Raw genomic sequence first — 25,305 nt, forward strand, 5'->3', positions numbered from 1 at the left:
CCGGAACGCGGCGGAACCGCGTTCCGGCACCTTTTTCCGGGCCGGCCGCACCGGAAATAGCCCCTCCCACACCGGAAATAGCCCCTCCCAAATTTTACTTGCATTCCTGTTCTCTAAAGGGGCGGTCCTAGGGTTTGATGAGGGCGTGGCCAGGTTTGAGTTCCGCCACCTTTTCTCCGAGAAAAAAAGCCCTGCTTTATATAATTCTAGAGACTGAGAATTTTTACTTGCCTTCCAACTAAACTTCTCTGTCATGTATAGAATTAGAAATCAGCCAACTAGTCAATGAAAATAGGAAAGGATTCCAAAGTGATAAGCCACATGCTTATATTATCATCCATCACTTCTGCTTCACTGGAGTTTAGTGAGATTAGTGGGACAGGTGACGGGGGAAAGCAGACGATAAAGCTTCACGTCAATGCAATGTAGGTTCTGCACTTTTATAATGTGTCATGATGTCACACACATGTACAAAAATCTAACTTACGTACAATCCCTTTATGGCATCTTGAAGGGCCTTATTGACTTGAATATTGTTGTCTTCTGTTAATTTCTAAACAAGAAACCCACATAAATTAGAACACTGAATTAAAAATAGCTAACTAGGACCAGTCCATAATTTTATTTGTTGTCTAGCTTGGATCTCATCTTGAAATTCTCCTGCTTGAGCAGGGGGTTGGACTAGATGGCCTACAAGGTCCCTTCCAACTCTGAAATTCTGTATTGCTAAATCTTCACACTCCTCCTTTGTACCCTAACAGGGAAGACTAATACCCAAGTCCAAGGCTCAAAATGCCTGAAAAATAGTTTACACAATCACTGAAAGCAATCCACCCTCTCACTGGATTAATCTGATCAGCAATACTTTTCCTTAATTTACCCCAGGCCTCTAATAGCCAAGTGCTTTTTTAGAAATGTGCTCATCCTTCCTACCCTCTCCACCCCAAAATATAAAAGGTGAGTTGAGGGGGCAGGGATGGTGAGGAAAACTGCACCACTTTCAAGGATGGCCCTCCTGACTAACAGCCATTTTGTGAAAGAGTTTATGATAGGGTCTCAAAATCCCAGTCGTACCTATGGTTTAAGAACCCTGGGAGCCTCTGCTGGGTGTGGTTTTTTAATATTGCTATCTTAAGGAAGGATTAAATTTCTGGAAGGCTTGCTAACTCTTGTCAAATTCTATCATCCCTGAAAAGGAAGTTTCCTTTACTTACTTTTTCCCAATAGATAAACCCAAATAATAATTTTTGTGTATTCCGTTCGTTGCCAATTGACGAAGATACATGGTGAACAAACAAGCTCTTTATTAATCTTCTCCTACAACCAAGCAAGCAGCAAAAGGCACGCAGGCCTTTTATAGGGCCTTAGACCCAGACAGTGTTAACCAATAGGAACTGGCTGTTTTCGCGCCTTGCACATGCGCGCAAGGCTGGCGCCAACCTGTCTGGTCCCAGGCAGCTTTTGGTTTGCCCGGGACCATTTGCAACAATTCTGAGCCTGTTTCCTACTCTAGCAGGCTCAGGACACAACAATAATAACTTTCATCCTGCAACAAATTAACAAAATTCATGAACAGAATATTTTTTGTGTTTGCCCCACTCACAGTTCTTAAGAAGCAAGTCAGATTTAGAAGTGGTCTCCAATTTTGAGCATGCTCATATTTTTGATTCAGGAAATTTCTAACTTTTGAGACACTAATCATTGCCAATAGGACCAAGGAGGAAATATGGAACATTCTTTCTATGAACTACATTCAACAAAGAAATCTAACACAATTATTTTCATTTGTTTTGGTTTTTTTACAACTTTGAATGCCTTATTGGTAGAAAAGCAAGTTATAAATCAGGATAAGAAATAAGAGAGTACTATAAATAAGTAGTGAATAAATGAAATATTTATCATTAGCTCATATCATTTTAAAAAATATTTATTATTGTATTTCTTTATTCTGGAAAGCTGTTCACCTTTCAAAGAATATAAAAATATTTCAAGTTAATAATGTGTTTTTTTTAAAGAGAGATTTGTTGACAGCTGGCCAGGAATGAGAGAAAGGTTGTATTTAATATTTAGGCAGCAGATCTGAAGGCTTGGCCACTGTCCATTGTCATCTCCTTTTGCCTCTTTTTGATGTTAGAGAGCTTCAAAAGAATAGATTGCAGGAGTCCACATTGGTTACTAAAACAGATTTCTCTAAAACTGTGCCACAATTCTATCACTAAGGTCAGAATTCTTCACTGTCCGAGAAGGAATTATCAAAATTTCTATCAGCCCTGAGATACCCTTCCCGGAGCCATAGAATTGCACTCTTCTGTAGGATTATAATCTCAGAAACAAAAGGGAAAAGAGATCTTTTTGAAAAGACACCTTGTACAAATTTATCAGCTGTCAAAAGACAGCAGAAGATGCTTATAAGAAGTGCATAAGATAAGCAGTTCCATAGAATTCATACTTGTGACAGCTGCCGTTTATCAATTTTATTTCCATGTTGTGCAATAGCAAGTGTTAGATCTGCAAAGCCAAAGCTTGGCAATAACAACAAATATTATTGTAGTAACATACAATAATATTTGTTGTTGTTATTGCCAAGCTTTGGATTCACACAATTGTTTTCTCCCATCTTGATGTGATTTTTTTCCAGTGGGGAAATCCATATGTAAGCCAAGTTGAAAGATAGTTGCAACTCCCAGCTATTATTCAAAAGGCTGATGGTTAATTAATTAATTGCATGTATTTTTTTTACCACTCATCTGTAATGATTCTTGCAGGTTTGTAACAAACATAGCTGAAGTCCAGGGGAAGCAAAACATGGAGCAGATTAATAAAACATACCTGCAGAATGTGTTTTGAAGGAGCTTTTTCAGACCTTAACTATGACAGTCAGGTCTGAGTGCACTTGCTTGTATGGTCAAAATACCACACTTCATACTTAAGAGGGAATGTCAGAAAGCACACTTTTTTCTTTGCAAAAATATAAATGCATTAAAAGGGAAGCCTTTTAAAAGTGAAAACTTCAAAAATGTTCCAAGGAGGATGAAAAATGGAATGCAGCCCTAGTGGACAGGATAGGACAGTGATGGCGAACCTTTTAGAGACCGAGTGCCCAAACTGCAACCCAAACCCCACTTATTTATTGCCGGGTGCCAGGTGGGCGTGGCCCACTGGCTGGGCGTGGCTGTGGTGGTCATGGCAGACTGGGTGGGTGTGGCCGAGGTGGGCGTGGTCACCTCGATGTTGATCTTGGGGAGGGACGCCTGTGGGGGCCGGGCAGGGTTGGGGGAGATCCAGGGGGTCTCTGGCAGGTGGGGCAGTGGGCAGGAGGCTTGTTCTGCAAGGTGAGGCGAGGTAAGGTGAGGCAGGGCGGGGGTGCCATCATCGCAGGGCAAGGCGAGGCCGGGGCGGCTGCTGCCTGCCACCATCAGCCTCTACACACAGAGGCCAGCGAGCGCATGGGGGCCAACAGTGTCTATCAGCAGCTCTGCAGCCCGCCGCCAGCAGTTCAGAGAAGCTGCCTCTGAGCTGGTTGGCCAGCCGACAGCTGAGGAGGCGATGCAGTGGGTTGTACCCAGGAAAAGAAGAGCATGCGAGGCCAGGAGGGATGGGACCGGGGGGAGGAGGGAAACCAGCCATGCTGGGATGCATCCGGCCATGTGGGACCTCGGTGAGTTAGCGGGCGGCTAGTTGAAGAGGGACAGTTGCCATCTCCGGGGCATAGCGTGCGTGCCCACAGATAGGGCTCTGAGTGCCACCTCTGGCACGCGTGCCATAGGTTCGCCACCACTGGGATAGGAGGAAAGGCCAATGTAGAGATTGGGAAGGGGAGAGGATAGGAAAAACAGAAAGGACCATTAGAATTTAAAATGCTCCATACAGAACTGCAAAATGTTGCACCTTCTATTTTTATATACCTATATACATTCCTCACAATCTATATGTGCTGAGCTGGTTTCATTCCTATTTAAAGAGCAGACAGCAATAGCGCAATATAACTTATTTAGTTTTATATTATGTGATTTAGGAGGGCAGCATTCTTTAAAACAATGCTACCTTCACCTAAATCAAATTAGTGGTGATTTAATTTGGTGCTGAGAAACCAGCTCTCGAGGGGCTCCAATAGTCTTCTCATATTCCACATTTCCTATCCAAGAGTTACGTTTAAAACTGGGCCGAATCTCACTCTGTTAATATGTGTATGGGCACCCAAATATGTAACTAAAAGCTTATTTCACTCTGTCCTCTGCCTTCTTTTTAAAACTTTTTAACACTCACCCTCCAATTTAGCATCAGAAAGGAACAAGTGAAGCTCTGATGTGGATGCATTCATATAAATCAGCATGGCCAGTTAGGAACCCTTAATCAGTAAGGATTTATATACAATTTATTTCTACTAATATATATGTACAAAAGTAGATTTTAAATAATAGCCATAATTTACAGAAGAAAAAGCACAGCTATTATCACAATGACTAGGTAACCAGTCATCCACTAAATCTGAATTTGTCCAGTTCTTAATTTTTGACTGACACTTTCAGAGCTCTTCATTCTCTCTTTTCCCCCCAAGGCCTTTTAATTAGACTTGCATTGCACACTCATTCAGATAGAAAACACCTTCAAAGAGAGGAAGCATTTAGTGAAATCTGACACATAGCTTCTGCAATGTATACACAGAAGTGGAAATATAAGTTAGATTTGCTGTCCTGAGACAAGAAATCTGATAGTAAGGAAAGAACAACAGAGAAAAATATATTATACAGCTAATCCTCATTTAGCAACCATAGTTGGTACAGGCAAGTTGGTTATTAAACAAAATAGTTGCTGACGGAATTGTGCTAATGATCTTACTGCAGCTTTCCTTTGCTTTACAAGTCTGCAAGGATCAGAAATGCAAGGATAGGTTGCACAGCTACTTTTGCACTTTAATAACCCAACTGAATTCTGCATCTCTAGTGAAGAGTAAATTAATCTTGGCAGCTTGGTTTTTGTAACATGCTTGCTTGCGAAGATGTTTCAAAGATTTCATACTTTTTCTGCCATTTTGGCTCGTCCTAATTAAGATATTAGAGGCGGCAACAATCCTTTGGCTTTGAATCCTCATCCTCATCCTTTCCTCCTTTGTAACACAACAGTTATTCTACTAAGACAGACATGTCAAACCCAAGGCCCAGGGGCCGGATGCGGCCCGTGAAGTGGTTTCATGTGGCACGCGAAGCCATCCTGGAAACAGTGAGGGAACGGCCCCCATTGCTTTGGCCCTGGCCCAGGCCGGCCGGGAGCCAATGTACAATTTTGTGGTGGCCATCTATGCTGAAATGCACTCAGTCTTAGCTCCACAAGGCTGTCTAGAAACAGCGAGGAACCAGCCCCTGCCATGTCGCCCCCCCCCCCGGGTGCATGCTGGGGAGGTGTCACCCTTTGTGAGGAATGAAGAAATGCACCATCGCCTGGAAGTGGCCAGCAAATGGTGCTCGCCTACTTCACATATCCGGCTTGATGGGCTCCGGCGAAGGGGTTTCAGCAGACAGTGAGGCTCCTCCAGTGGTCCATGCCTTGGCACTTGCCCTGATCCCACCCCCTTCTGCCACAGATCCTCAGATCTGTCCCACTCCTGCCCAGGCCCCCACAGGCACCCTTGAATCGAACAATGTAGAGCTGGCCATGCCCACCCATTAGGCCATACCCACTCCATCCACACCCACCCTGGCCACACCCATCTGGCCCCCTTGAGGGGGCCGGATGGCCCTCAATGAAATTGAGTTTGACACCCCTGTACTAAGATATCAATCTGGCATCCACTTTGTCTCACTTGCTTGGCTACCTCTTTTTCCAGAAAGGGGTAAGCTGCTTTGGGACCATCTATCAGACAGTTGCTTTTTGACCCTGGGAAAAAAATTTGGGCAGAATCTATTGTTGCTGGCAGAAATAAGCATTGAACAGATTTGTATTTTGCAGAGAAACCTGAGAATATGACTTAATCAACAGCAACCTTCAATCAGAATAGAGCTGGAAGGGACCTGGGGGGTCTTCTAGTCCAACGGTCTGCTCAAGCAGCAGACCCTATACCATTTCAGACAGGTGGCTGTCCAGTCTCTTCTTAAAAACTTCCAGTGTTGGAACACCCACAACTTCTAGGAGCAAGTTATTCCACTGGTTAATTGTCCTCACTGGGACAGTTAGGAAGTTTCTCCTTAAATTCCAGGTTGCTTCTCTCCTTGAGAGAAGCAACTTTCCTTCTATCAAAATCAGCTAGAGAGACTGGCATTTGGACTGGATCAGAAAGAAAATGGAAAGAATATTTAAAAGGCAAAATAAAGCACTTAATCCTCCCCCTGCGGCTCTCTGTCTCTCATCTTTCCTGTCCTTTTGCTGCCACGCACTCTTCACACTTCAGAACTTATTTTAGGCAGGCTAATAAATCCCAGATGTCTAAGGAAAAGCAGCGGGAGATGCGGTTATTCCATTTGCGGCTTCATATGGCTTCCCTGACAACCTCTTGTGTGAGACCAGCCAAGTGGGAACAACCTAATCAAGTGGAACCCAAAGAGTCTGCTGCTCTGTCATAGTGTGTGGGTGAAGGAAACAGTCAGGATCAGAAACAGCCAGGTGGTTGTTTCCCCCCTCCCCCACCCCCATCTGTCTCCGAGTGAAACTGGCCTACTAGGAATTTGCTTGAAGAGCAAACTGTGCAAGCATAAGAAAGCAGTTCTCAAAGCCATGGCTAATTTACCTCAGGCTGCCATTCTATGCCACATGGTTCAAGGCTTTTCAAGGTGGATTTGGGAGTAGAAGGGGAGAACCTGACTGAAATTCTGATCCATTCAAATGCTAATCCTTTCCCATGTTTTCAGCAAAGAAGCACTCTAGGCATCTGTAATCATTATCCTATCTCCCCAAAATTGTTGGAAAGGATAGAAATGTGCCCCCCAGCTTGGGTTTCTCGGGAAAAAAGCAGAATATGAATGCAAATTAGTACATAAACCCCCAATAGTCCATTAAGAAAATAACTAGACTACTGTTTCAACCAGTTCAATGGTGTTACCTCTCCTATACATGCATCGCTGAAAAAAATTGGAAAAAAAAAACAGAACAAAGGGTTGGTTGGGTGTTCCCACAAAGCAGAGTTTTGCATGAACCAAATGTTCTCATCATTAAATTGTGATACATTGGCCCACTACCCTTGTCCTCAGACTGGATGACTTAATCATTTTATATTGTTTACACCATTTTTATTGTGTTGAAAGAAAAATCTTCATCAGGGTCCAGTCCAAGCTGGGAATAAACAAAATGGAGACTGCTTTAGAAAGAAGGTTGCAGTTTATTGAAGAGGAAAGCCAAACAGAAAGATGGCTCTGGGAAAAACTGACCACATGTAGTTGGGAGTGGGGTTTTTTATATCTTCTGGGGCTTTTGAGGTTGTTTCCTGTTCCTGTTTGAGGCTTTGTATTTCCTGTGTCATGTACTTTGACCTGAGCCTGAGTGTGCCCTTTCGGTATTGATGGGTTAATCCTATTATGTCCCCAAAGGTCATGTCTTTTAGAGTTTGGGTGGGGTATGTAGATTTTAGGTGTCTTTGTCTTCCTAATCTCTTCAGTTTCTAGCTGGAAGGCTCCAACCTTTCTGAAAGGATTATTAAATTTGTATTTCTAAAAGCTGGCCTATGCTGAGTTTTTTAGCTGGGGGTAGGATAAGTTTCTGCCTTTTTAATATTCCCCAAAATATTTCTTTCTCTGGATTCCTCCCACAATTGCTTACACTGTTTTTATTGTAAGTTCCTGTGAGGATAATTTGAAAATTTAACAACACATCATATAAAATGAATGAACAAATGAATGCTTGGCAGAGTTTTATACATTGACTTAAAAGTGAGCTAAAGGGATAATCATCTCTAAAGAAACTTAAAAGTATCATCCTGGGGAATATATTGGCTGAAATAAAAGCACTTGGCTTGGTTTAAACTAGCTGCAACGGACAGGCAAATTTTCAGTGAAAGGAAGTGATAAATATGGTGATATGCATTCACCCCAGCAGCTCTTCCACATAAAAGTAGATTTACTTTTACTTTACTTCCACAGTAAAATCACTTGAAGTTCAGCCTTCTTCCAGTTTTAAAATGCTCCCATATAAAATGGCTCCCCAAAATTCATTAAAAACAATTGACTTTTCTGCTGGCATGATTACAATTCGTCTGGAAGCTAACATTGTGGTAGAAGCTGTCCTAATGATGTGAGAAAAATGGCATCCGGGTCTCCCTCTCAAAATCCTTACTTTTAAGGCTTTCACTTCACTTCCATTGCTCTTTCCTCCCCACCCACCCCAAAACACACTGGGACATATTGTTTTCCAAACTAACTTGGCACTCTTCTCTCTTTGGTATTGTGCAGATTTTTTGTCAACTTCCCATCTGCCAAGCAGTACTTCAGCCAGTTCAAGCACATGGAAGATCCACTAGAGATGGAAAGAAGCCTGCAGCTGCGGAAACATGCCAGGAGGGTCATGGGGGCTATTAATAGTGTGGTGGAGAACATATATGATTCAGAAAAGGTCTCCTCTGTGCTAGCTCTGGTGGGCAAGGCACATGCGGTCAAGCACAAAGTCGACCCTGTCTACTTCAAGGTAAGAGAAAAACCATGTTCTTGAACATTGATAAGAAAGCCCCCAAACCAAATAAAGCAGACATAAAATGGTAATAATGCCTGGCTAATAGTCATTGGCAATTTCAAATTTGGTGCTTTAATATCTCAAAAGTATTTAAATGATGAAGAATCTCCATCTAATTCTAATAACAGAATCTATATATCATTTTGCGGTGTAATCATCAATATTCAGTTTACTTGTAAGATCCACAAACAACGAAATGTATACATTAGGGGCTTCTGTTTACAATCATTCCCATTTGTTTTGACACTTGGATTGAGTTGAGATTGTTTGCAATATCCTAAGAGTACCTATAAGGGAAAGGCAGAGACCAGCAAATACATATACATTTTTTTCCATTAATCATTCTACAGGGAGGCAGCAAACTCAGACTTGAATTAATTGCTGTTTCCCAAAAACTTTTTTTTTTAATTGTGGGTTAAGGACGATTTGAAAGGTTACTCAGGTTGTCATTTTCAGATGGAGAAGACTAGAGTGTCTTTCTGTCCTTCAGAAGTCTTTTACTTGAATGGAAAATACTGCAGTTATATAATGCCACTCTGTAGAGATTATTATTTTGTGTCTTTTTCCAGGATTGATTTCCTCTGTCAGTTCTGGAGAACTATATACTTTCTGCTAAAGAATCTCAAGTCAATGAGCCCTTATTTGCTCATGCCCTTTGACCCAAGCTATTGACTTTGACTGAAATAGAGCACTTGGAGCAACTTCACCTTACTGCAGATCTGTTTCTATTGATTTTGAAATCTAGATCTGTCATACACATACACACACACACACACACACACACACACACACACACACACGGCTGATTTGTCAGAATGCCAACTTTCCAGGAACTCCTTAGCATTTTTGGATTTGGCTTGATCTAAAATATCAACAATTTCCCAGTTGAAACACTAAAGATTATAGCAGTCACAATGTAGAACAGAGAGGAAGAAGATTGGCAGAACACATTTCAGAATATCAGCTAGCAATCAGATACAAATTATCTTGTTGTGATATAGATGCTTTAAATTAGCAGGGCATATTGTTATAAAGATTAAAAAAACCAAACCAAAAAGCTTAGCTGGCATGGCACAAAGCATTTTCTTTTCTTTCTAAAACTGTCACTGGTTATTTTTGAGCAGTAAGGTGGTAGCTAAAGTCCAGATTTGGTTTGTTTGTTTTATCTAAAGTGTGTCCCGACTCAGAAAAAAGTTAAATGGTAAATTGAAAAAAGATGAAACAGTCTCAGCCTTTTACAATGAATAATGAATATTTGCAACATACTTTTAAAATATCAGATCTGCGCACTATTCTGTCAAGATTGGTGTCTTTTGTGATTGTTGTGCTTGAAACTTCCAATTAGATTTTCAGATACAAACATGAAGCTAGGGACACCAGCTATAAGTTATATTATGAATGCTCTCATATATTTTATTTTTAGTCTCTTTTACGCTGTAATTCTATTATTTCTAATCTATAGCAAACAGGGGGGAAGGGGGGGGGCTACTGCAGCCTCTCCTGGATAGAAATACTTTGGTTAGAGTTATTTATGCAATGGGAATCCTCAACCAGGATTGTTGTAGTGAACTGCAAGTGGACTATATCTGAAGGCAGACCAGGTGGGAGGTTGTTCATACTTTGAAAGTGATTCAGAAGTGCTTTAGACGTGGTATATATGCAGCACTTCCCTGCAGTTTATTCAAACACACCCATCTTTTTTTTCAGACTTCTGTATGAGTCCACTGCTTAAGAATCTTTCTGATTCCTTAAAGAAAAACATATTTTTTTTAGGCTTTTGAAGAAGCCCGGAAAAAGGCTGTTTTCATAAATAGCAAAATAAAATAAAATACTGCACTCACATGAAGGCTGAAGCACTTGCCGAATCATTTTTCAGTTCCAGGGATTAGCATAAAATGCAGCTGCTAAAGTACTAATTAGAACTAGTAATTGAAACACATCTCACTTGGGCGGAAAATAGTCCCCGTCCAGTTTGAATGGAAATACTTAATTTTAAGGTAGCTATTGGAAAAAAAATCTGCTTCTAGATGAGCTATCCCATGACTCTTTATTGACTAAAGAAGCTGTTTTCTTAATAACTTTTATATCTGTTGGTGATAGTTTTTGGAGCTCCTGCTTGCAGAATTTTCTTGGCATATAGTTTTTCCAACATGAAGAAAACACTTTCCTAACTCCCTTGCTTTTATTAAGTATTTGGTCGTCTAATTTTATCGCTGATTTTGTTCTATTGATTTGATTTTGGTAATATGTTGTGTTGCCATCCAAACAGTCTGTTCTACAGTTCCCTCAGCGCAAGCTGTGGTGCAACCTTGGGGCTGAAATTCAGAGTCCCACAGGCTGCTGAAATGGCCACGTAGGACATGTCAGATGATGGAAAAAAATAGTAGACAAGCCCAACTTTAATATAACTAAATGCTTACTTTTCAAGTTATAAGCACCGAATCACTAAAATGAGTAACTCATAAAACAGTCGCAACTTTTGATCACATTAACCTGCCTTGTTGAATAGCAGAAAATGTGCTGTGCTCAAGCTTGAATATCCAAAGCATTTCTTCTGCGTCATTTTCAATGGGTGCATAGCCTCACCACACATGCTCAGAGCATCAAGGACAAATCTCATTTTGCCCCCTGTAGTCTACTAAAAATGGGCAAACAATTGTGAAGGATAAAATGGCTATGAGGTAAAGGAGAACTTCTAGTTTTGTGCTTCTGAACTGAAATAACCTAGTCATCTAAGATGATTAGGAAAGATCAGGAAATTTAAGACCTTTATACCCACGCCCTAAAATTATTTAGGTACACCCCTTAGCCCAGTGATGGCGAACCTTTTAGAGACCGAGTGCCCAAACTGCAAACCAAAACCCACTTATGCATCATCGGGTGCCCGGTGGGTGTGGCCCATTGGCTGGGTGTGGTCAATTGGGTAGGTGTGGCCCATTGGGTGGGCGTGGCTGCGGTGGTAATGGCAGACTGGGTGGGATTAAAAAATTCAATCAATCAATTCCAACTTTGCAAGATCTTTTTTTTCCCCGCGAGAAGTTGAAATTGACTGATTGATGAACCTTTTTTTTTTTTTGCACACGACGGCGGAAGTCTAAAATGAAAAGGTTTTATAAAACCCAGCTGAAGGCCTAGGACTGGGGCGACGGCGCACGTGCCCACAGAGAGGGCTCTGAGTGCCGTCTCTGGCACCTGTGCCATAGGTTCGCCACCACTGCCTTAGCCTAAAATAACCTACCAAGGAATGAAAGAGTTATAGTCTAAAATCCCAGGGAAGCACAATATTAAGGAAGAGTGCTTTTATGTTATTATTAATTACCTTGTCATTCGTCTACTGGGTATTGTACAGAAAGTGAGAATAAACGTCCATTATGGCAGCACACAGCCAAAGCAATAGCAGTTTAAAAGGGGGAGGGGCTAACGGTCATGCTTTGTTTTGAAACTACAGAGGAGAATGAGAAATCCTGTTCTCCTAACTTTTCCTCTTCGTCCTTCTCCCAGATTCTGACTGGCGTCATGCTGGAAGTGCTTGCGGAAGAGTACACCAATGAGTTCAGTGCTCCAGAGGTTCAGAGAGCCTGGGCCAAGATGAGGAGCCTCATCTACACTCATGTGACGGCTGCATACAAGGAGGTGGGCTGGATGCACTTTCCAAACTCAATAATGGGAGTGTAATATGGCAGGGCAGGCTTGGGATTCCTGCACAATTTCACCCTGATTCTCATGACCCGTCACCCCTTCACTCTACTTGCAATAGGCTCATATGCATAACTCTGCAGGTATTTAAGAAGAAGTCTGAAAAATACTTCTTTAGAAGTATTACGTACTTCTTTAGAGAGTTAGACAATTATGGGTACTGTACTGCAGCAGTCCCCAATCTTTTTGGCTTTGTGGATTGGCGAGGGGAAGAGGAGATGGTTCCGCACAAGTGGCGGGTGAGCAGGTGCAGCTCCATTTGCACAAGCAGCAGGCCTGCGTGCCCACCCGCCACTCACACAAATGCTCACGCTGGGCATTGGGGATCCCTGTTGTATTGTACTAGCATTAGTAATCATGTAAGAATGGAAAGCCAGCATAAAGAAGATGAAATGCGTTCAATTGTGACTTTTAGAATTATCAGATTTGTTAATAATGCAGTGCTAGGATGTATGAAGCCATACTATATGGATCTTGTAAAGAATCTTGTAGCACAGTAGTTGGTAACTGTATAAACCTTTGTGGATCTGAGTTCTTTTCATCAGATAAAGTGGACAATGATCCACAAATCATGCAATAAATCTTTTCTTTTAAAGTATCGCAAGAGTCTTTATTTGCTTCAGCAGAAGCCAGTTACCATTCTAAAAGCTATTAGTTTATGGTAATAGCTTTCAGAATGTATTTATTTCAGATTTACTTATTTCAGCTTGATGTTAACAGAGGTATTTAATTCAGAATCCATCAAGAAAAAAGTGGAATTCTATAAATCTTCCACTGATGGATGAACATGAGGTCTTATCAGATTGGTAATTTTTTACTACCATACACATGATTTGTCTGCAGTCTTTCTACAGCCCAGAAAATACAATTCATACTTAGTGGAATTATAAAATAGCTTAATCTTTCTTAGAGCAAACCCTAGCTCAAAATTAAATCCTCCCAGATTATAAATAATAAGAAATCAGGTGATCTCTGCCCACTGAATCATCCAACTTCATCTCTCTCCAAACTCAGTTATATTTTTATTCCTTCACTGATGCTGATTCGTTTACAGTTTTTCAAAGCTGTGATTCACCTCAGTGATCTACTTAGGTGGCAAAGCATGTCAGTTTTGGCCTATTTTCAGAGATATTAGAGGAATGCACTGGGATTCCCCCTTCCGGTATTCATACTGGGTTAGACAGAACAAAGAATTAGTCAGCCAGGCTGATGTAGAAAGCGAATCTGCCAAGGCTCTGGATGCTCTCCCAGAGACAATGCTGCCTCCACAATGAATCAGCCCATGGTAGGCAGGGCAGTTTTTAAAGTGGCATATACGAAAAGCAGTCACTGGAAGAAGGACAAGGAAAATATAATGATGCAGCGATGTTGTTTGACTCTTTCCAAGCCATTTGAAAAATCTGGTTTAGCTGGATAGGATAAGCTTGCTATATATACGTGCAGGTACAACAGCCTCCTGCTTGGAAGGATCGCTGCTAACTAAGGGTGGCCTAGTGACTGAGGTCAGATTTCAAGAGTTGGGGTCCCTCTCTGCAAGGTTTCAGTTCAGCTGCATTTTTCCCATACTGCTAAGAATTAGAAGGAAGGATTCTTTCACTCAATACTGCTGAATAGTTTGCCCATTTGGATTCTGGTTTAGTCATCTCAAAAGCCTGACATAAGAATGTAGGGATGCCATAGCTCTGCCTTATTGAAAACAATACAGACAGTCCTTGACTTACAACAGTTCACTTAGTGACTGTTCGAAGTTACAACGGCACCGAAAAAAGTGACTTATGACCTTTTTTTCACACTTATGACTGTTGCAGCATCCCCGTTGTCACGTGATCAAAATTCAGAACGTTCGGCAACTGACTCATATTTATGATGGTTGCAGCGTCCTGGGGGGGGTGTCACGTCATCCCCTTCTGTAACCTTCTGACAAGCAAAGTCAATGGGGAAGACGGGTTCACTTAACCAACTGTATTAGTAATTTAACAACTGCAGTGATTCAATTAGCAAATTGAGGCAAATTGTTCCATAAGAATGGGTCTGTCACTGAAACGGACCCATTCAGACTCACTCAAATCTGGAGTTCTCCTCTACTTAAACACTTAGAAAGAGGATCCTGCAATATTTTCTCCCAGGGTGATCCAACACAACGGGAAGAACCGCACACTCACTCGCACTGATGATGTTACCTACTTGCTAAAAAAAAACATAGGTAAAAAATAAAGCTGTTGAAGTTTTATAATTTCCTCATTACAATTCAGTGTTTGAATAGATTGATCCTAAAGTAAGCCACCCCATATTGTCCATTCTTGCTTCTCCATTGTTACACAATTGATTCAGTGGCATAGAGCTGACAAATGTCATTAAGTCAACTTAATGGAACAGCACCATTCAGGAGCAGTGATGGCACAGTGGTTAGAATGCAGTACCTCAGGCTAATTCTACTGACTGCTGACTGCCAGCAATGCAGCATTTCGATCCTCACCTGCTCAAGGTTGACTCAGCCTTCCATCTTTCCAAGATTACTAAAATGAGGACCCAGATTGTTGGGGGCAAAAGGCTAACTCTGTAAACCTCTTAGAGAGAGCCTAAGTGCTATTGCTATTCATCCATGACTTCGCATCTGCTTTTTATTTTATTTTTTGCTGCAGTCCAAACTTAATACAAGTAGTCCAAAATTTCCGTTGCTGAGTAAGACATTTGTTGTGAGTTTTGCCCCATTTTATGACCTTTCGTGCCAGAGTTGTTAAGTGAATCACTGCAGTTGTTAAGTTAGTAACATGGGTGTTAAGTGAATCTGTTGTCCCCATTGGCTTTACTTGTCAGAAGGTCACAAAGGGTGATCACACATGATCCCAGGACATGGCAATTGTCCTAAATATGAGTCAGCTGCCAAGTGTCTGAATTTTGATCATGTGACTATGGGAATGCTGCAACAGTCATAAGTGTGAAAAATGATCATAAGTCACTTTTTCAGTGCTTTTGTAACCTTGAATGGTCACTAAATACACTGTTGTAAGTCAAGGACTACCTGCATTTCTCTCAAATTCTTCACAGATTGAAGGAATCCAGATTTGGGGGATATACATTAGCAAAACTTTAATATATTTAGTTATTAACTGCCTTCCAAGAACCTTGTTCAGTATAGTAATGGTACCAAAACAATAGGGTATTAGAAGCAGATGTGCCTTTGAGATAGATGCCAAACTTCCTTCCAATTTATGTCTCCAACATAGACAAGATAAAAGCCAATATATTTAAAACATATTTCGAAAACTTCAATAAACCCTCCCTCTTTTTCCCCCCCTTTTGGTGAACTAATCAATTTTTAAGTCTTAAGAAACATAACTAGCATTCCTTAAGGCCAATGAATCGATTCATTGGGAAATATAAAATACTCCAATTCTCTATTCCAAATTTCTTGTATTCGGAGATTTAAGACTTTTAAATCTTTCAACCCAGATTACCCACCTATTCCCCACGGTATCCTATGTCCCTCTTCTCTTGCCATATGCGAGGCTGGCTACCAACCCATCATAGCAAGTAAAGCAAATTAAAACAGGTGTTGCCTCAAAACTCCAGCATCCCCAAGTTTGGTGGAGCTGATAAGAACTTGATCCATGAATTTGAGAGGCATAGTTTTATCCTTGCAAAGAGGCTGCTTTGTCCACCCAAAAATATGAATTACCAAGTAATTCGGGCAAAGCAAAAAGGGTGGGGTGATTCTTTTTATAAGGTACAGAAACAAATGATTCATACATTTAGTATGTGTGATATATCAGAAAGCAGGCAATCAAGCAAGAAAGAACACCGATTAATGTGAGACTTCAACAATAGAAAACATCGATGCTAGATAACATTCCACAAGTGGCAAATTTATAGATTATTTTATTCTTTCCCAACTAGGTTTGCGTCTTTCTTAAAACTTGGCAAGTATATTCAGGGATTTTCAGAATATGCTCTGTATTCTTTAGTGCTGAAAAGACACATTCTCACATACCCAAAAAAATGGCCTTGGATAAGAAGAAAAAATGTGTTTTCCTGAAGTTAAAAAAGAGGCCTAGACTGCCATGTTAAAAATGCTAATACCACTTTTTAAAATGCTAATAATGTAGCCTAAAATTCCAGGTAACAGAGGGATGGTTGGGACAAGCTGCAGCTTTTGCTAGGAGAAAATGAAAGAAGCAATTTATTTAACATAGGGTGGCTTAATACAGTATTGGTCAGTTTGAGAGATAAAGGTTGGGGGGGGGGAAAGAACTTTGTATTCTTAGTGTGATAATCACACTAAAAGTCCAGGCTAAATTCATAAAATATTTCATCCAGCTGAAGAATGTTCAATTAAAATTGGGGGGTTTACTCCAGACCAGAATGAAATGTATGTCTAAGATAAATGGAATTATATACTACCCCTGGAATGAGACAGCCAGAAATTCCTGATACCATTAAACATATGCACACACACACACCACATAATGTCTGATTTCAAACTGTAATTATCAAGACTTTTTTTTTCCAGTTTATATTTCGCCTCTCCCAGTTCAAGCAAGGATAGACAGAAGCTTGGCTTCAACACATTTGTGTGTGCCATACAGACAGTTTTTAAAAAAGAAAATTACATTTCTCTGTTTATTTTTAAATTAAAACTACGGTATTATGAAGAAAGTCATGGAAATTGAATGGCTGTATGCTTTAAAATATCAGAAGAAGCTGGAGATTAAGTTCAGGAACAGATTATGAGCAAAAAAAAATTCAGATGGGAGTTCTTACCAATCATAGGAGGGAAAATAATGCAAACCTTCCTCCAGCAGATCACCCCCTTTTTTTTGTCACAAGGATTCTCCAGTGAAAAATATTTCTGACAAGATGACACCAGTCAGACTGAACATCCAGATTCTCCTTGGTTGTGTTCAACTGGGGAGGTCTTCACTCTTTTAAACCAGATATCTCCCTTCAGCCCACCTACAGAGAAATTGGGGTGAGGAAGGAGAGAACACCTTTGAATTTTTCTGCCCCCAAACCTAGAATTACAATGCTTGTCACACCCTTGTGTGCATTCTGAAATGCAACTGAGAGCTGTGCAACTTTGCATGTGGGTAAAGTTTAATAAGGATATCTCTTATTAAACCAATGAAACCAAAACTCTAACTTCTATATTTTATTTATTTATATTTTATTTTTACATTTTTGTCAGATGATGGACATGTGTTTATCCCAAACATGTTTAAAGTGATGACTAACCCACCATATCCACTAGATTATTATTACAGTGTTTCTCAACCTTGACAATTTTAAGGCATGTGGACTTCAACTCCCAGAATTCCACAGCCAGCAATGCTGGCTGTGGAATTCTGGGAGTTGAAGTCCACATGCCTTAAAATTGTCAAGGTTGAGAAACACTGCGCTAGAAGTTGGTTCAAAGCTTCTATTCCTCTTTCTATGAAGTAATACTTTCTAACATTACTTCTGAACTTCCCTCCTGTCAGTATTAAAACCTTAATTTGGGAATCCTTAATACCCTGAAATTTGAATGCATGGGACCACATTGCTTTGGCAATTTTAAATGCTGCAGTAATGAGATTTCATATCAGCAGACATTCTTAAATAAGTGACACCCCTCAACTCAATTAAGCCCTTAAAATGTGGGTTTGCCTGGGATTTTGATTTCAGCAGATGTTCAGAATATACTACCAAGAAATTATTCAAGAGAGTGGATCTGGACCTCCAACTGCATGTTAATAGGCAGCCTGTCACTCTCCTCTTCCGCTCCTCCTTTTCTTTTCTTTTTCCTGAGCAGTAACCTCAGTTCTATAGAACGTACAGAATAACTGAAAACCAGCCTCTCTGAGGAGATTTTTGCTTTCCCAAGTTAAAGAAAAACCTCCAACTCTGGGTCTAGCCGGGAAATCATGAATTATCTAGTGGCAAAACCCACTTTCCTAACACACCTTTGGTGAAATAATAAACACAGAAGGAATCCTGTAAGTCAATCATTGCTCATCATCCAGGTGACCAGCAAGAAAGTACAAAATATTTTCACCTCTTCTTTGTTGTATAAATAAGATTATAGGGGAGAAGCTTTGCAGGGAAGCAAGATCTGAATTTGATCTATTCAATCCTGATAGTATTAGGTCAGTTTATTAGATGGTTTAGGAGACACAGCTTAGTCATTCACACATTTGTGTTGTCACTTCTACCGTCTCTAAGGTGTTAAATACCGTCTCTAAGGTGTTGTAAGTCCTCGACTTACAAAAGTGACTTATGACCCCTTTTCACATTTATCACCAGTGCAGCCTTCCCATGGTCAGGTGATCAAAATTTAGATGCTTGGCAGCCGACTCATATTTATGATGGTTGCAGTGTCCCAGAGTCATGTGATCCACCTTTTGCAATTTTCTGACAAGCAAAGTCAATGGGGAAGTCAGATTCACTTAACAATGGTGTTACTAACTTAACAACTGCAGTGACTCACTTAACAACTGTGGCAAGAATAGTCGTAAAATGAGGCAAAACTCACTTAACAACTGTCTCACTTAGCAACAGAAATGTGGTCATAAGTTGAGGACTACCTATACACACAAAGAATCCTATAAGCCATTAATTGCCCATCATCCAGTTGACCAGTAAAAAAGAACAAAATATCCATTTGGTGGCCTATCTGAGCTACCAGAAACCCAGGAAATCACAACACAAAATCCCTTCACACAAAAGGGAAATAACCTTAATTTACTAATATACTGTTCCTATTGACACTTTCAGTACATGAGAAGGAAAGCTGGCAGCCAAGACTCTGTTCCTTTGTCATATTTAAAAGAAAAAGATATTTGCACACTGTAAGGATAAGCCTGTCAGATTTTTTTTTTCAATTTTTACAAGATTCGTATTTTCCCCAATAGTAGTAATAATGGTTACTGCTTGTAACTTGCGATGGCTGGAGTCTAGGAAACGTATATCAGTGGACACATACTAGAATCCAGATGCTGTAGGTTTTTTGGTGGGGGGGTTGGGGGGGAGATGAATGACTGCTTTGAGTCAAGGGCCAGGAAATGAGATGAGGTAGGAGGTGCCACAATGGGGAAACAGGTTTCCCATAAACTCTGCAGAATTATAGCCTTGCACAAGGGAGACCCAACTTTGTTGCAGGTTAAAGTAAATCTATGGAGAATCAGAAATAAGTTGATTAACTGTCCAACCCAGCTGATAAATTGGATAAATGCCTATGAATTTTGCTGTAAAGTTGTCGTGTCAAAGCGCCCTCAATACCACAAAATGATATAGTATTTGCTAGTATAAAAAAAGGAACGGTTGGAGGCATGTATGACAGAATACTGAGCCAGACTTTTTTCCTGTTTATTTTTTAAATGTGTGAACAATACTGTGTGCAACACATCTGCAGTTGTGTGGTTCCCCTTTCCAATATTGAGCATTTCCGATTGGCTAAATGTATATACTGCCTTAATTCAATCTGGGCAGTAATAATTACAGCAATAGTACAATGTGGTCTATTGGGTGGGGAACTCCTCTTCCATCACCTTTAAAAGGCAGATTTGCAGAATCAATGCCACCTACAAAGACTTTCCAATCAGGACAAGACTTATTATCAAGAAACTCCTTAAAAAAAAACCTTGAGAAATACAAAGGAATCCAAAAATATTATAAGGTTTAAATGGAAATTTTAGTGAGGTTCTGGATCGCCCATGCTTTCACAAAACATTTACTTAGGGAATTGGAAGTTTCCAAAAAACAATTCTGGAGTGAAAGCATGTTATAAATCCATTTGGACCTCATAGCAGAATAAAGAAGATTGACAAAACAGAACATCAAGTAACTCTGCATGCTCACACTAAGTTTATCTTCAGATGTAAGCCTTCCAAGGGTTTTCATCACTCTGGAAGATGTTGACATGTTAAATTTTCAGTAATAAGAATAATAAATGTTTTCAGAAGAGCCCTGGAGGGGATTTCAGTTGGGTTCCAGAATTCAAGAGTATCTCATTCAAGCAACCTTTTGATGTTGTCTCAGCCATGTTTCTCCAAGCAGATATTCCATGGAAGGAATTGTACTACGTTTTGAGGGAACTGATTCTTCTCGTTTTTCCTATGAAATTAGTATTACCGCAAGAAGAGAATGTTAATTATGTAGGACCATATAATTTGATCATTCAGACATGCTCTCAGTTACACAAAAGATAATTGTGTTTAAGTAGTTCTCACATAACTGAGATAACATGGAAAAGAGGCTTGAAACTTCAAACATACCAACACAGTTTTTATCATTAGCTTTGTGGCCCATGTTGTGTGATGCCAATCAATGTCAGAGATTGGTATGTGGGAATGACTTTGGGAGGTAAGAGGAAGAGTTACAGGCAGGGGAGTAGTCAGACAAGAAGCAGCTTAGCTCCTAAAAAGTTTTTTAGGTGTGGCAAAAAAGGGATGCTCCCTAGTTTCTTAAGCTATAAAGGTGACAGGGAAGAAATATATTTTCAGAATAGCAAGACTGACATCAGCCTTACATACCTTGGCAACAAAACTAAAGAAAATCATTAAGAAAACACTTGTCAAATTAATATATAATTGACATTTGGGGCTATTTTGTTTCTGGCTGAAAGGTATAATAAATCTACTGTATATCTTCAAAAATCATATTATTAAAGCATTTGCCATACTTGTTTATTGCTACTGCTGTTTTGCAGAAATGTTTACTAAACAGAATTCAGTTGCTTGCAGGATTTGGTATCATCAACCTGAAAAATTGCCACCAAGGAAGAACATATGCAAGTTCAGAAATACGTTTATAGTTAGCAACAGCAATAGCAGTTAGACTTATATACCGCTTCACAGTGCTTTACAGCCCTTTCTAAGTGGTTTTACAGAGTCAGTGTATTGCCCCCAACAATCTGGGTCCTCCTTTTACCGACCTCAGAAGGATGGAAGGCTGAGTCAACCTTGAGCTGGTGAGAATTGAACTGCCAAACTGTAGGCAGCTGGCAGTCAGCAGAAGTAGCCTGCAGTACTGCATTCTAACCACTGCGCCACCACGGCTCATGGTTAACTTCATTATATTAAAAAAAATCTGTCATATTTTAATATAAAGAGGATATAACTCAAATTTAAATCTGCCAATTAAATAATTTTAAAAACAGGGAAATTAAAAGGGGAGAAGGAAAGGAAGGAAGATTGAATCGTGACTTTGGTTGGTGATCCTAGTAAATATACTTTGAGCCAGCTGCACCATGTTTCATCAGATCTTCTATCCACATTCCATATCTTTCCTCCCTCTCTCTTGACCTCAGAGGCGACAAATATTTCAAAATGAAAATTCTTGGAAACCAGAGTGCATTTATCTCTTCTGTTTTCTCTGTGCCCAGTAGATATGTCACCGATTGCATCACATCATGTTTACTCTGCTGAATGCCTTGCATAGTTCTAGTGATTTGCAGTTGTGCTTTGGGTTGAATTAGTTGGATTATCTGAGAGCCCATCAGCTGATATTTCTCAAGAAAATTATAGCTCTCTGGAGATGAGGGAACACCCTTCAAATGTTTGTGGTGGGACAGAGAGCTGGAGTTCAACTCATCCAGTGATTATCAAGCAGGAGGCAAGCTTCCATGTACAGCTATCTAGGAGATGCATTAGAAATAACTCCTAGAAATGACTGAAGGACTTAGAAGACACCAGCTTCAGCGAAGTTCATTAAGGAAAGCTGTCTGTCAGGAAGAGAAGCAGAGGGTTGCTTGTAATTCTTCTCTTCACTTTCCAGTCAGTTTATAGATACAATGATCTGATAGAACTACTCTATACCCAGTCCCCAAAGATACTTTAATGAGGCCTGAATATCAGTTAAATAAATCATTCTTGCACAGGTAGGCCAAATTTCCATCACTTGCTCCTTTAAAAAGTGTATAAAGGATATGAGCGGCATATAAATTTCCCAAATAAAATAAAACAGAACAGAATAAAACAATAATCTTAGATTCCAGTTGTATCCTGCCAGTTTCATATCTGTCATGTTAGCCTTTAAAATTTAGAACAATGCAGAGCCTTGAAGGTGGCTGTTTTGATCCATTTTTGCCTGACATTCAACCTGATGTGGATGAGTGCCCATAACTGCCTGAGTGCCCATAACTGACCGCCCAGGTGGGAGAGTAAAAAAGGGCCAAGTGGCTTTCAATCAAACCCACACTGCTCTTTTTCTGGACTGTCCTAGGAACTGCTACCTTAACATACTATTTTGTAAAAGCTCTACTCCTACATTGGAAGGGAGGTTTCTGAAAGTGATGGTGGCAGATGGTGGTTCTTCCCCATAGCACCGTCCTGCAAGCTTCTTCATCCATTTCGGTCTGCTCCATTTCTAGCAGAGAATTCCCTAAACAAAACTTTGTAGTTGATGATGAATTAAGAGAGGATCAATAAATACAAGTTCAAGACAAGAATGGATAACTCTTGGCTGTCTGGCCAGGGTACGTCCTTGTTCAGGCTAGCCTTGGTCAAAATAAAAATTTTCAACTTTTGCTCTTTCATTTACAAGTACGAGCCATGACCTAGAATGTTTCATCAGTTTCATGAGTATGTTCACTATGCTTAGTGGTGTTGAAAGAAAAATAATCAGGTCCAGTCCAAGCCGGGAATAAAAAATGGAGGCTGTTTGGAAAGAAGGTTCTGTTTATTGAAGAACAGAACCAACAGCATGTGGTTCTGGGATAGCTGACATTCTTTGGGTTTTGTGTCTGGAATGCTCCAGGGGTGTGTGTAATGAGGGGGGCTTTTGTGTTCTAAAAGAGTGTTGGGTAACTTCTATTGTGGCTAATGGCTATGTCCTGTGTTGGATTTTTTGGGTGGGAGGTTGCTGGTTCTAATCCCATCACTCTGCTATTGTTAGCTGTCAAATCTTGCTCTAACGGATTTTGAAAGATCCTGACCTGACTATTGTTTGTTCATGAACAGGGTCTCAGTCTTTCTGATTAGATTATTGAATCTGCATTTCTAAAAGCTGGTTTCTGGTCAGTTTCTGCTTGGGGCAGGGAGACTTGGGGCTGTCTTTGCCTAAGATTTTTTCATTATTCCTTTGGGGAAATATAATATTCTGTCCTTTGTAATATTCCCCAAAATATTTCCTTCTCTAGCAGGGTGGGTGGGTGCTGACTTCCAACAATAATATTGTATCAGGATAATATCCTGATTAGACTGCTGTTCTTGTGTGGTCTATACGAGGCTGCGCTTGAAGATAGTTCCAAAACTTTGCTGATATACAGAGTATCACATTTAATTATTTACAGTCACCAGTGGGTATTATATTTTAACATAGTTTCTCTCTCTTAGGGGGAGCCTGGAACACCACCACCCCAAGCACGTCCCCGGGTGGCGGATTGGGGGGCCCTACCCATTATGGCTTTTATACTGTAATGGCGGGTTGGAGGGAATCAAATACCTATCGTCGACCAACAGGCCTGGTGAGTGGCAGCTGGATCCCCAGTAGCGACTGAAGGCGGAGACCATATTGGTTGGAACGGATTCAGAAGAACAGCACACGGTGTGGTGGCAGCCACTTGAACAGCATGTGCACAGCGGTGTAGAAAGCAAAGGGAAGATTACTACACTATATATTTCCCAGGAAAATCATGTTAATGGCGGCAAAACCTAACAATGGCCCCGAGTACGGGCGCCCCTTAAATGGGGCAGGGGTGCTAAGAATCTCCCAGTCTGCTAGAAGCATGATAAATCCAAAACTACAAATCGGCACGTAGAATCTGAGAAGCTGATACGAAGCTGGGAAAACACACAACACTATCCAAGAAATGTCCAAATACAATATCTCTATATTGGGAGTGAGTGAAATGCGCTCGCCTAAAAATGGAATGTGTAGAATAGGAAATTATACTATTTACTACTCTGGTGAGAATAGCAAACACCATCGAAATGGAGTAGCTATAATTGTAAACAATCGTGTAAATCGTGAAGTCCAGCAGAAGCTAAAAAGAATGAAAAACCCGAACCCTGCTAAACCAAGAATCGACAGAGACTTCATCATTAAACATGGAGGTAAGATTAAAGAAGAACTAGAAAATCATTTAAGGGAAACCAACAACCTGAATGATGATGTAGAAGCGAACTGGAATAAATTTAAAAATGCAATAGTAAAGGTAACAAATTCAAAACAGAGAGAGGGGTACCACAAGAAACAACAGTGGATGATGGAGGAAATTCTTCATCTCATGGATGAAAGAAGATCTTATAAAAATAAAAACAAAGAAAAATACAGTGAATTGCAGAAAACAATTAGAAGAAAAATTTGACTGGCAAAAGAAAAGTGGTTTGCAAAGAGATGCAAGGAAATAGAAGAGACAGAATGCATACATGATAATTTCAATTTACACAAAAAAGTGAAAGAAGCAGCAGGCCTCTACAAAAAGAAAACCAACAACTTAGATGACAAAGAGGGGGAAATTATCTTAGATGAGGATGAAAAACTAAAAAGATGGAAGGAATATATTGAAGAACTTTTTGAGGACACTAGGGATGATATAGATATGGGAAGTATAACAACTGGACCAAATATCACTATGGAAGAGATTGAACATGCAATAAAAATAGCAAAAATGAGAAAAGCCACAGGACCTTATGATATCCCAGTAGAAATTTTAAAATTGCTGGAAGACAATGGGAAGAATTTTTTACTGCAGCTCTTCAATCAGATATATGAAACAGGAAAGATACCAAATGATTGGCTAAAATCAACCTTCGTGACAATCCCCCAAAAAATAAATGCAAAGAAGTGTACCGAATACAGAACAATAAGCTTAATGAGTCATGCTCTGAAAATATTCCTGAAAATAATTCACACAAGAATATACAACAAAATTGAAGAGCGTCTAGGTAACACACAATTTGGTTTCAGAAACAATCTTGGTACACGAGATGCGCTGTTCAGCATTCAGGTTCTTGTATAGCATTGTAGAGATGTCAATCA

General features: G+C 40.2%; 1 protein-coding gene across 2 annotated transcripts in view; it reads left to right on the forward strand.

Moving 5' to 3' along the window:
• The window catches only part of CYGB (cytoglobin), a 69,033-nt gene that overhangs the window by 22,048 nt on the left and 21,680 nt on the right, over positions 1-25,305 (forward strand). Inside the window, exons 2-3 of one of the 2 annotated variants that reach the window (XM_015818896.2) lie at positions 8,376-8,607; positions 12,154-12,285. In XM_015818896.2, the coding sequence (XP_015674382.1) occupies positions 8,376-8,607; positions 12,154-12,285 (364 nt within the window). Of the gene's footprint in view, positions 1-8,375; positions 8,608-12,153; positions 12,570-25,305 lie in introns of those variants that run through there. The other variant, XM_015818897.1, reaches the window with a different exon arrangement.

Source organism: Protobothrops mucrosquamatus, unplaced genomic scaffold (assembly GCF_001527695.2).
Source record: "Protobothrops mucrosquamatus isolate PMUCROS unplaced genomic scaffold, P.Mucros_1.0 scaffold815, whole genome shotgun sequence".
NCBI classification, from domain to species: Eukaryota; Metazoa; Chordata; class Lepidosauria; order Squamata; family Viperidae; genus Protobothrops; species Protobothrops mucrosquamatus.